Raw genomic sequence first — 12,211 nt, forward strand, 5'->3', positions numbered from 1 at the left:
TGGGTAAGGATAAAGGACTTGAATTACTACTTACCCAATTCAGTCCCACTCCCCCTACCTCCCCTGCCACCTCATATTGTGCATAATGAGTATTTAGAAATAGATGTCCCTACCAACCAGCAGGTTTTCATTAAATATCCTGTTGGTTAAAATCACAAATGTGTTGTTTAAATAGCCATTAGACAGATCCAGGCTTGAAATGAATACCATCGATGGCAGATGTTTAAAAGAGTTTTGGTTCATCTGCACTGCATTGCCATACAGAGCTGGACCTTGAGTTGTTCTGTTGTCTTTAGAAGCTAAATATACCACAGAACTTAAAAATGTTTCTTGTTTGTTGCGAAAGGTCCTTCACAGAGGTATCACATTGATCCTAGGGAAGTTCTCAGTTGTTTCCGTTTCATATCCTACAGTCCTGGGCTATTCTGAAAGCCTCCACACCCTGATCCAATCTTCGGAATGTTTTGCTCATTTGAAAATTCTTCCTCCTACCCCTGCAACAAGTGTTCTTTGTCCCATAATAATTAAAAAAAAAAGCCCTGGGAAGATTCAAATTGAATAACAATAAAGATCTGATTGGAACCTTCATAAGCCTGACAATGTAGAATTGTATTTCTTAAAAGTGTGTAACCACATTTGTCTGGGCTGCAAAAGACACCGCAGAATAAGATCAGAATAGAATTTCAACTGACTCCCTAATTTCCTTAGAATGGCTTATATTTCAAGCCCTTCCTGTTTTTTTCTGATAGAGGAGGTGTCCATTACTAACTATAAGTGATAAGGAAGTATAAAAACAGCTGCTGCCTTAAAAGTACAATTGATATTAGAATTTAAGTTCTCATGTAAAAAACTGTCATTTTAGCATAAGTTTAATTACAATATAGACAATTTGCAATTCTCTTCATCCCATAGATCCTTGATGTGAAAAAGCCAGACGTGCACTTAGACTGCCCTACATATTTAAGTTTAATCCTATTAGAACTCCTCTGGATTTACAATCAGTTCCTAATTTCCCACATTGGGCCAGGACGAGGTCTTTAAGTGATAAGCATAAACGTTTATTAATGAAATAAAGTCACATCTAAATGGAAGGTCATATCTGAATAGGCAGAGATAAGTGGGCTGGGGCAGAGGATGTTGGGTTTTGGCTTGAACTATATAGCAAAGTGCTTCCTTCATTTGAAATGTGACTTTAAGCCAAATTTAAACCTGCAAGACTTTTCAGCCACTGTAAAATCTGAGATGAGCTGTTTGCTGCAGAAGATGTGAGCTGTCATTTTGATCTCTCTTTCGGACTGTCTGTGCAGCGAGGGCCTGGGAGGACCCAGGAGGCTCTGGGGTGCTTTTCTCCTTGTGGCTTTTTATAGAGCCCTTGACCTCCATTTGGAAAGTGCACGTGCTCTACTGAACTCTGACCTGGGCCAACATGTGCACCACTCTGATGGTGATTCAGATATGAATCCCTTCTCCACACCAATTATGTAGGAGTGGGTCTCTGATTGCAAAATAATTGAGGCAATGCAAAAAAGGAGGAGAAAAAAATGGCTAGTTGAGGCTTTTATATACATTCATTGCTTCTAACATGTTTTTAACAAGAAAAATGCCATTCCAACTACTCTTAGAGAGAGTACAGCCACAATACTGTACAGTTCTGGGGTCAGGTGGCTGGGAACATTTATCATTAAAACCAGATCATGTAACCCCACAGCAAAAGGAAACCAGTCAGAAATTAGCCCCCATGACCTTTTTTATATATACATTTTTAGAATACTCTGCAAATCGTAATTTGAACAATAACAACAACAGCAACAACAACAATAGAAGACAAACAAGCTTTATATTAAAAATGTCCGTGTTCTTCATGGTTACTTCTAAAGCAGCTTGGAGGATCTCGCCACTTGGAGTGTACTGCAAACCGACTCCATTGGAATGATCTTGGCAGGATAGCAGCACAGGATTTGATATTCCAGATTCATCACCTTGACAATGTAAACCTTTCATAAGATAATATTTTGCTTTAAAATTAGAATCATTCAAAGGTCTCATCGTCCTGTTCCCTGAGGCCCGCCAGGGAGGTCTGGCTTCATACCATGGGTTTCTTGCTTTCTCCGTGTGGGGCGTAAGCGCCACTGCATTTCAGGAAGAGCCTGAGGATAGCCACGGAGAAGGGCCCTATGGAAGGAGGGTGGGAGGGCTCTAGGTAGGTCTACGTGGAAACAGGCCACGGAAACCATCTCTAAAGGTCAAACCATCGGAGCCAGATTTTAATCCCCTGGTCATTTTCCATCTGGATTTCCAACTGAATGAACCTCATGGGTTTAACCAAACGTGTATGCAATCTTAAATGATGTGAGTTAAATTCTGATTTGGCCAAGGACAAGTAAACCTAAGGAACAAGGTCAAAGGGACAATAGATACCTCCCTCACAATAAACAATTCTGTTGACATGGAGGTGGACGTAACTTGGCTGAAGAAAAGTGGCTGTGTGGCCAGCATGCTCCAGCGTTTCTTAGGTAGCTGAGACCCAGGGCTTATCTCACCTCCTCCGAAATGCTTTTAAAGAATTAAGAGCCGAAAATCTCAAATGGAAAAAAATGATCATTTTTGCTAACAAACAGTGTGGAGGCCATAACTAAATGCAATTTTTAAAAAAAGAGGCTGAGATGCATGTAATCTTTTTTTTTTTTTGAAAAAGCAGCTTTTGAAATATCAACCACAGCATTAAACATTGAACATAAGTACATTCCAAAGTTAATACAGATAAATGGTATATAATGCCACAGTTATTTCACGTATGTCTCAAAGCTGATTCTTGAAAAAATACTTTCTAGTTTATGAGCTGGAGATTTCACTTCTTTTGCTACTTCTCTAGCCTTCATCAGCACTGATTTTTTTTTTTTCTTTTTTTCTTTTTTAACGCCCCAGGATGTACAGATAATCCCCACATTCCACACCTGGAACTCCCCCCCCCCCCCCACCCCCGTCAGGTTTTTCAAATAAAACCAAACTACAGTGACAAGATAATGTTTTACATCGTAATTCCACAGACATAGGTCAGCTAATCCATTTCAACGCTTCCTTTAGGATTTATGACCCTCCCCAAAGTCTTTAAAATCTTTCTTTAAACTGCACAGAAATGCTGGCGGCCGTGCAGCCAATGCGCATGCGCTGCGGCCGGGCTGCACAGAGGCCGCAGGCGTTGCCTTTTGGGGGCGTCATCTCCAGCCTTCACCACCTCCCTCTACGAGCAAAGGCGCAGTGCCTCTGTTTTCTTCCCTCCACGGTGATAAACGCCTCAGGAGCCTTGGCTCCCGGGTTCCATGATGCACGCGGAACAGGGCCTACCCAGGGAGCCCCAGGGTAGCAGGCCCAGGCCTCCTGCCTTCTCTCCTGCCCGCGCAATTCTGAGCTCCGCCAGCCTCCAGACGTTCGCAGACCACACTGCTCTGCTTAAAACCCCTCGAGCTCAGACAGGCCAGCGAGTGCCCAGGCTGGGTTCCAGGACGAGGCCTCCGAGCTGGGGGCAAGGCAGAACTTCAGACCACGGCCTCTGGCGCAAAAGCAGGCACTTATGGCGGCCTGATGCTTCCTGATGCCAAAGAAGTCACCGAAACGTTCACTTCCTTGCATTCCAGAGGATTCTGTTTCATACACAGAGCCAGTATTTGGAGGGGGAGTGTATCCAAAATATATGAATATACACCTCAGGGCTTAAGGTACTGGTTGATAGTGTATAAATTGCTAAAATGCTTCTCGGCACAATTGGTATCTTAAAAAAATACTTTCCAAAGGTTTAAGGGCATTTTTCCCATCACTGTCCTTCGGGGTGGAAATCTTGGCAAATACCAAGTCCATCTGAAGATCCCGATTGTTTTCTTCCAACCGGGTGTGTACCATACGCAAAGTGCCTGTTCTTCGGGCCAGGGAAGAATGGTCTCCCCTCCAAGGACCCTCCCTCTATTAAGAACACAGCCGCCAGGGCACGAAAAAAAAAAAAAAGCACATAAAGTGAACACCTTCTTCCTAACCTCCAGCAGCCAGAAACCCAGCTTCTGGAACAGTCAAGTCCTTTGTCAGTTTGTTTGCCTCTCAGATGGTGAGTGGGGTCAACAACATGGAACAGAAATCCGTGTTTATAGGCACAGGAGAGCCAGGCGGAGCCATGCAGGTGGGGCTTGTCAATTAGTGGTAGGGGTTTCCAAAGACAGGAGGTTCAATGGGACTGTCTTAAATAAATAAATTTTATTTTTCTTAATCATGTAAAAAATAAATTGTATTTCCCTTTGGCAGTAAGTAGCTGATTCGACATTGAGCCTGAAAGCTTTTTTTTTTTTTCTTATTGGTTGGTTGGTTGGTCTTTGTTTTTAAGAGACCACGGCTTCGCTTCGTGGTGCGCCGGTGACAATGCATGTTATTTCTACTGCTTTAGCGAACCTTTTGCATATTTGTTTGTGGCAGGCCTGTGGACTTCACTTATGGCCCAGATAGGCACCCAGGGTGATGCAAGCTCCCACCAGGGCCAGACTGAGCAGCGCCTTCAGAGACAGCCAGGAGAAATCAAACAGAGGCCGCATGCTGGGCCCATACAGCTCCACAAAGGCGTCCTGCGGGGGAGAGAGGAGGGAAGAGAAAGAATATTAGAGCAAGCACAGAATACCAGCCTACAGACAGGGAGAGAGGCATCTGAAGCACCTGGGCACCTTCAGAAGGGTGAGAGGAAAGGTCAAAAGTGCTTTGGGGGCAAGGCCTTCAGACCCACTCTCTTCACTTGCAGGAAATATTTATTGAGACCCTGCCTATGTACCAGGCATCGCAGAGATACAGCAGTGAATGAAATAGACTCAAAGCTCAAGAGCTTTGATCTAGTGCAGTGGGACACACAGTAAACAAAAACACATGTATCATATAGTGGATCAGAGTGGTAAGTGCTAAGGGGAAAAATAAAACAGCAAAGGCAGTTAGAAATATGGGAGGCTTTGCAATTTTAGCTAGCATGGCCATTCATAAAATAATTTTTTAAAAAACCCAACTACTCCTTTATTGAGTGCTTGCCATATGCCAGGCACTTGTAATGAATGCCTGACATGCATTATTTTACTTATTCTTCATACCCATCTTATGGAATCAGTTTCTTTGTTCCTGTTCTGTAGAAAAAAATCTGAGACCATTGAATGTTCATTTCTTAGACTTGTTGGGGAGGATTAGATTCCGTGTTTGGAGCCAGTGAGTATTTGGACAACTTTAAATATATCTGAATATGTAAAGCAGAAAATGAAATGCTTTTCCCTTGGTGTGATTAATCGAACATTAAGAAAACAAGATGTAGTTCCAATTAGTCCCCAAAACCTGGAATCAGAGCACACGATTTCACTAAGGGAGACAGTAACTTACAGAGACGCCCAGCATCACTGTGTGGAGGAGGGTCTGAGGATGTTGACCATGTTTTTGCCTGTTTAGGGCAAGTATTGTTGTAGAGGGACCAGGTACCACCTTTGTCTCTCAGTGCTATGCATGGTCTTGGTACATGTAGGTGTTTGATAAATGTCTGTTCAATTAATGATTAAAGTTTTCTGAAGTCAAACATTGGTTTGCATTCTGTGTTTGGCCTAATACTTCACCCAGATGCTTACTCTGCCTGCTTGAAATTATTATACAACCACCTCTGGAAATCCTGCAGTAGTCTCGAAGGCGAACGTTTAAGGCATCATAAAACGTCATAAGGGGAACTTCCCATGTTACTAAATATAAATTATTTTTCATGCCTGCATAATATTCCACCATATATATTTGTATATCTATATCTATGCTGTACTTTAACCAGTTCTTTATTTGGGTTGTTTTAAACTTCTGCTCTCGTAAACAACATTATGGTACAGCTTAATACATAAATTCTTGTCTACTTGTTTGGATTTTTTGGAGACAAATTCCCAGAAGTGAACTCAGTCGACCACTCATCAAAACTGCTTTCCACAGTCACGAAGGGTTTGTACTGAGTCATCCTCACTCTCTCACTGGTTGCCCTGTGACCAGTGGCACCTTTACAGGCAGACAAGAGGGAATTTGCTGGCGGTCCAGTGGCTAAGACTGCACGATTGCACTACTGAGGGCGCAGATTCTCCCTGGTGAGGGAACTAAGATACTGTGAGCTGCACGGCCAAAAAAAGAAAAAGAGAAAACAAAAACCCACAAAAGGCAGACAAAGGGTTAGGGCAGTGGGTCTCACTGGGGTGGTCTTGCTCCCTAGGGGACATTTGGCAATGCCTAGGAACATTTTTGGTAGTCATGGTCTGGGGTGGGGGTGCTGCTAGCATCTAATGGGTAGAGGCCAGGGATGCTCTTCAGTATCCCACAAGGCACAGGACAGCCCTCACCACAAAGAATTATCTACCCCAAAGCACCAATAGTGCTGAGGCTGAGAAGCCCTGCAAAGAAAGGTTTAGAAGAAACTCTGTAATCATAGCCCAAGGAAGACCCAATGGTCCATCTAGTGTGTCAACTTAGCACTAGATTACTTAGCCTAGACAAGTAACTGCTCCCCCACAAGTGGGTGAGCTATACCTTCAGATGTACTGGATTCACTTTTACCAGGAGAGGGCGCAAGGGTTTTCTTCTTTCTTAATCTATTGTTAAAATTTTCTAAGTTGGAGCCTTAGCAAAGTGAAGCAATAGACATAAATGACATATGTGCTTAGTGCCATCAGCACAAAGCTGAGCTAACAATCACGGCTGTTTGTCAAGACACCTACCTTCCCTACGTATAAGTGGGATGAACGGGGCAGGAAGGGGTCCCACGACCCATTTAGAGAAGCTGCCTCTTGCAAAGTGCATCCCAGGATCCCACAGTCACAACAGCAAACATCTAACAGCCCTCCCCCCATGCTGTTCTCCCTGAGGGAAGGGCAGGCTGGAACCCCCAACAGCCCAGCCAAAGGGCGCCCCAAATTCCTCAAAGTCCCAGCACTGGGCAGTATGCAATTCGTCTTGATGTTGAGAGGGTCAGTGGCTGGACCCGGCATCCCTTTAGTTATCAATGCAGTTTTCTGTGGCAGAATAGGAAATGGACTAAGGCCTTGGCCATCGGACCTTTCCGGACCAGGAGGCATCCTGGGAAAGTAGAGGAAGCAGGGACAAACTCGGGCTGTTTTGCCTGCTGCATAGTACCAGGGGGCAGGAGAAAGACCTCTCCAAATAACCCCACGTCTCTGGGGCCGGAATAATTCCCTCTCCAAGCCCCAGCCTCTTACGTAAATAACTGTGCTTCTAATGGACCTCACAGCCCATTCCTGATGTGCACTATAAAGCAAAAAATCGTTTCTAAAGTGGGATGAGCTAAAGTAGCATCTCTTAACCCGAAGAATGAGCACAGAGATGCCAACGCAGCCCCCAGGGATCTGGGAGGGAGCTCTGGCCTTGGGGGAGGAGGTCTGGGTGAAATCCCAGCCTTGACATTTTATTGCTTGTGACCTTGAACAAATGACCCAACCCTGAGCTTCATTTATTTCACCCATAAAATTGGATGTTGTGAAGATAAACATAGGTGACTCAGGCCATTTGTAAATGTGGCCCAGAGTGTGAACTAGTGGAAGTATTACCTTGTGCTGTGGTCTGTCCTCTTGCTAACCTGCTACATCCCTCCTAAAACTGCCCTTCCCTCTACCGAGCCTGCTAATTTCCAGAAACAATTTACTAGCTCCCTCTAAGGTGTCAGCTTGAGGTTCTGAAGATGCTTGGTGATTCCTATGGAAATTGTGAATTCAAATGTACACGTGATGTGTTCTGGTGAAAAATTACAAGGGATAACAAACGCCCAACTCTACTTCCTCATAAATTAAAGTCAGCTTGTAGGGCTGAAGGGCATCCTTGCCCTTTAACTCCCTGAGATGGAATCTGGCCCCTAATGGTTGCCCATCTATGATTCTCAAGTGCAGAGCAGACCCTGTGGTTTCAGGATTGAAGATCCTAAAAGCTACTTTCATGGAGAGTCTTCTTGCTTTTTCAACCATCCTGATTAGGGTGATTTCCGAAGTCTGTTTGAACAGTCTGTCATTATTTGTTTAAGTCTGAAAGCTGTTTTAAATAAACACATGCTCATTTTATGTATTAAAAGCAACAAAGAGAGAAAAAGAAAACCTGGGCCATCGTCATGCGATTCGGACAAAATCCCAGCCTACATGTGCAGGAGGCACGGCAGCCCGTGCTCATGTCAGGACTGGCCGGGGCTGTGCCCAGCCTCAGGGATGTGCACAGCAGGTCCCCACGGGAGGGTCCTTGCTCCTTTTGTTGGCCCCTCACATCAGAGAGGAGGCAGGCAGTGCCCTAGCTCTGAGGGCTCTTTTGCAGACAGCTTCCCCACAAACGTCAAATTCAGAGGCCACAGATGGTCTGAGTCTGAGTTCTACCCAGAGCCGGCATCAGTGGGGCAGGGTGGCCCACGTCCCAACCCCAGACTCTGGCTGCAGGGCTGGAAGTAAGCCAGGGAGGTGTGGATGGGACAGACGGATGGGAACAGACCAGACTCAAGATTCCTAAGCCAGGGAAGGTGGGGGGGGAGGCGGTAAAAGTGTCATCCCTCCTGCATTGGGACCACTCTCACCCTCTTCTCCCTCCCTTCCCTCCCTCCCTTCCTTCCTTCTTTCCCCCTCTTCCTCTCTCTCTCTCTCTCTCTCTCTCTCACTCACACACACACACACACACACACACACACACACACACACACACACAGGTCCCTCAAGGGAGCCCACCCTCCAAAATCTTCCTTTCCCCTTCAGAATACTTCAAAAAGTTTCATTTAAACCTGACTCCAAATAAAATGCAACTTAGAAACATATGACTCAGATGGGCAAAAACTGAAAAAGAATACTGAGTTCTGCTGAAAAGGATGGGGTGGGGATGGGGTGGGAGCCCCAGATACTCTTACACAATTGACGGACTCCCCAGTACTGGTAAACGGAGAGCACTGTCATATTTGGCAGCGTGTAGCAAAAGCTTTAAAAGTATTGTCCTTTTTGTTAGTAATTCTACTTCTAGTTATTTATCTTGAAAAAATTAATAAAACCTGAAAACAACAAAAATACCTGGAACATGGGTCCGTCACTAAAAATTGTACCCTGTATTTACTGGCAAGGAAAGGTGTTCCCAACGTAACATTGAGTAAAACAGGTAACAGCGAAACCAGCGTCGGCAAGTCCAGGCCCTCGGTCCCATGCTGGCTCCCAGCGCTCCTTACTCGGTAGGGAAACTGAATGTGGCCTTGGTTGGCTATAAACAAATCAGGAATTCAGCTACATTCCACAGTCTCTGAGCTGACTGTGGGTAGCATCATGGGAGACCCTAAGTGGGGAGAGCCGTCCTGCCCTCAGAGAGCTTCCACTCTGGAGAGGGGATGCCTCTGTGCACCTTGAACTAAACTCAGTGGAGACGTGCTGCCACTCTCCGCCCTGCACAGAGCAGAAGGTCCTGCCGGCAGAAGCAAAAAGAAAATCAGATGGTGCTAACAGGAAACCAAACACTGCTATCAAGTGCCTTTGATATTTTCTATTTTTCGTGGCTTTATCATTTTGTCTCCATGGGGATCACCTCCCTCATGACACCTTGAGGGCGAGGGTTAGAAAACAGAAAAGGCGAACCGTAGTAATTCAAAACCGAGCTGGAAGTCACCTCCAAGTAAGTTCAGATCTCCTGCGCTGGTGTGGTAATACCTAGTACAGTACAGATAAACGAGGCAAATGAAATGAAGACAGGGAAAGTAGATTATTCAGTGTGAACTAATAAGCTGCTATGAGGCCGAGGAGGGCTAGAGGCTGCGTTTGCGGACCTGGCCTCCTGTGCTTGGAGGCTAAGGACCCTGGCTGGCACTTGGTTCTGTGCCCCTGGGCCCCTCCTCCCTCACCCTGCTTCCTCCCATCCCAACCTTGACCCCATCCCACCACAGACTCCGCAGCCCTCTCTGGCCTTCCAAGTGTAGCTGGAGAAAGTCACCCAATCATGCAGACGGGGACCGCTCTAAATCCATGGTCTCCAGACTCAGTGAGTTCTAGAAAGCACTGAGCGCTCCCTTACCCTGGGTCACAGCGTTCGCCAGAGTTCCTTTCCATGACTATTTCAAACAGCCACCGCTGTTCTCAGGGGTCCCCTCACTGTCAAGCGGCTGATGTCACCTCTTTCTTCTCTGAGAAAATCAGGCCATTGGGTGAGAATCACCCCGGTTTCCTACCTGGGAGCACCCACTAACTGACATCTCTGTCTGTCCACCCTGCTCCCTTATTCACTGTCTCCCGTTGCTTCTGGAACATTCCTCCATCGACTGTCCCTGCTCCCAGCAACAATGTCAACCTTGTCCTCCTTCTGTCTCTGCTTCCTTGACAGATAAATATTCAGATTTCCTCAAAATGTCCACACTGATGCTGGGTTCCACCCTAAACATTATCTTTTCTCTTCTTTCCCCCCAAGACAAACCTCTAACCTTCTCTCATCAGCTGCCTTTCCACCCACATTTTAATCCACTCAGCCTGGCCACTTCCTCCACTGAGCTTCTAAAACCACCCCCCAGAGACCACCAATACCCTCCATGTGGCTAAATCCACTGAAGACTTTCCAGATCATACCTGAGTGGGCGTTTTGACACACCAGATGCTGAGATCACTGTTAAGTCTTTGCCTCCTGGAGAATTTCTTCTCCGTCTCTCCATGGGCACCTCCTCCTCTGTCTGCCCTGATGGGTACCTGATGCTCCCTGAGCTTCCTCCTGGATCGTCTTCTAACTCTTTGGCTAATCTTCACTCTCATGGTCTTCAACACCCCCCTGTATAATGATGCCTCTGAAACCTTTATATCCAGCCCCACTTGCTCCTCTCACAGCCAGAGTCCTATCCTAATGGCCTTCTTAGATGTCCCACCGGAAGTTACAATACAGCCTGTCTAGACTGGAGTCATCATGGCCTCTCCAGCAAGCCGGCCTCTCTTCCCTCCTTTACTGTGTCCATGCTGTCAAGTACACCCACACCCTGAGAGTCCCCTAGAGAGATGTTTCCTCTTCTCCCCCATCCATACATTCATGGGCAAATCCCACAGTCTTAGGTTGGGATCCCCCAGAAGCAGACCTTAAGAAAAAGACTGGAGTGTAAGCAGTGTATGTGGGAGGTGGCCCCAGGAAACACTAGCAAAGAAGGGAGGAGTGATACAGAAAAAGGAAGTGGCCGTGAGGTACCCTGTCAAGCAAGTTACTGCTGCTGGCAGCTGGAACTGAATCCTGCTGGGAAATCTGGGGGCCAGCGTAGAACACGCACCTTTCATCATTCCACTAAGTGGCTAGGGAGCTGGGGTATTCATACACCAACTCCTTCCATCCGTGGGCTGAGGGTTGCTCCTATGGAGGCATCAATAGGAACACTTCTGGCGGTCATGTGCATAGGCAAAGTGGGCTCTGGAGGCTAGAGAAAGCCCTTGGGACAAGAGGTCCAGGTGCTGTATCGCTTGTAGCTGGAGGTCAAGCTAGAGAGCCCTGGAGCGGCAGGGGCAAGGGGATTCCACAGGGCAGTGTATACACCACTGATTTCACCACCTATGTCTCTCCCTAGGATGACTGCTAGCATTTCCCATCTGATTTCTCTGCCTTCAGTCTAATGCCCTACCTTCAGTCTCCTCTCACTACTGCAGCCAGAGTGATCTATTCAGAATCAAATCTGTCACTTCCATGCTTAAGTCCAAATTCTTTAGCATGACATCCAAGACTCCCAGTGCTCTGCCCCAACCTAGCTTCCTGCTCAGCTCTGTCACGTGTAAGTTCATTTCAGTTCATTCAGAAATTCAGTGCAATCATGTTCTGCAGGCAACTTTCTCCAAGCCCCTGGGTCAAGCTAAATAATCCTCAGCGAGTCCCTGTTTACATGTCTGTATTCCCCCATTCAACTATTAGTACCTGGAGGTGCAGGGACCATGCTCTATTTATCTTTAGATCCCTGGAGCATGTGCCTGTCACATATTAGGCACTCAGCAAATGTTTGTGGAACTGAAATACACTGATTTCTTTTACTATAGAACAGGTTTTCCAAATGTATCTTAATAGATGATATTTTTTAAAAGGAGTATGTTCAAAGGGCAGATAAAGGATGGGCTGAAACAAAAGCCAGTGGCTTTTTCTGGAGCAGCCTCTAGTGTCTTCCTGTGAGGCACTGGTGTTCAGACAGTTCACAACGGTCAGCGTTGGGTCTGAG

At 46.1% G+C, this 12,211-nt stretch overlaps 1 protein-coding gene across 2 annotated transcripts in view; it reads right to left on the reverse strand.

The window, feature by feature from the left end:
* Nucleotides 1-3,037: 3,037 nt before the first annotated feature.
* Nucleotides 3,038-12,211, reverse strand: part of BCL2 (BCL2 apoptosis regulator) — a 171,333-nt gene continuing 162,159 nt past the window's right edge. For both annotated transcript variants that reach the window (XM_057700483.1, XM_057700484.1), the window contains one exon: nt 3,038-4,604. In XM_057700483.1, coding sequence (XP_057556466.1) covers nt 4,470-4,604 — 135 coding nt within the window. In that variant the 3' untranslated portion in view covers nt 3,038-4,469. The remainder of the gene's footprint in view (nt 4,605-12,211) is intronic.

This window comes from Hippopotamus amphibius, chromosome 11, assembly GCF_030028045.1.
Source record: "Hippopotamus amphibius kiboko isolate mHipAmp2 chromosome 11, mHipAmp2.hap2, whole genome shotgun sequence".
Classification (NCBI taxonomy): Eukaryota; Metazoa; Chordata; class Mammalia; order Artiodactyla; family Hippopotamidae; genus Hippopotamus; species Hippopotamus amphibius.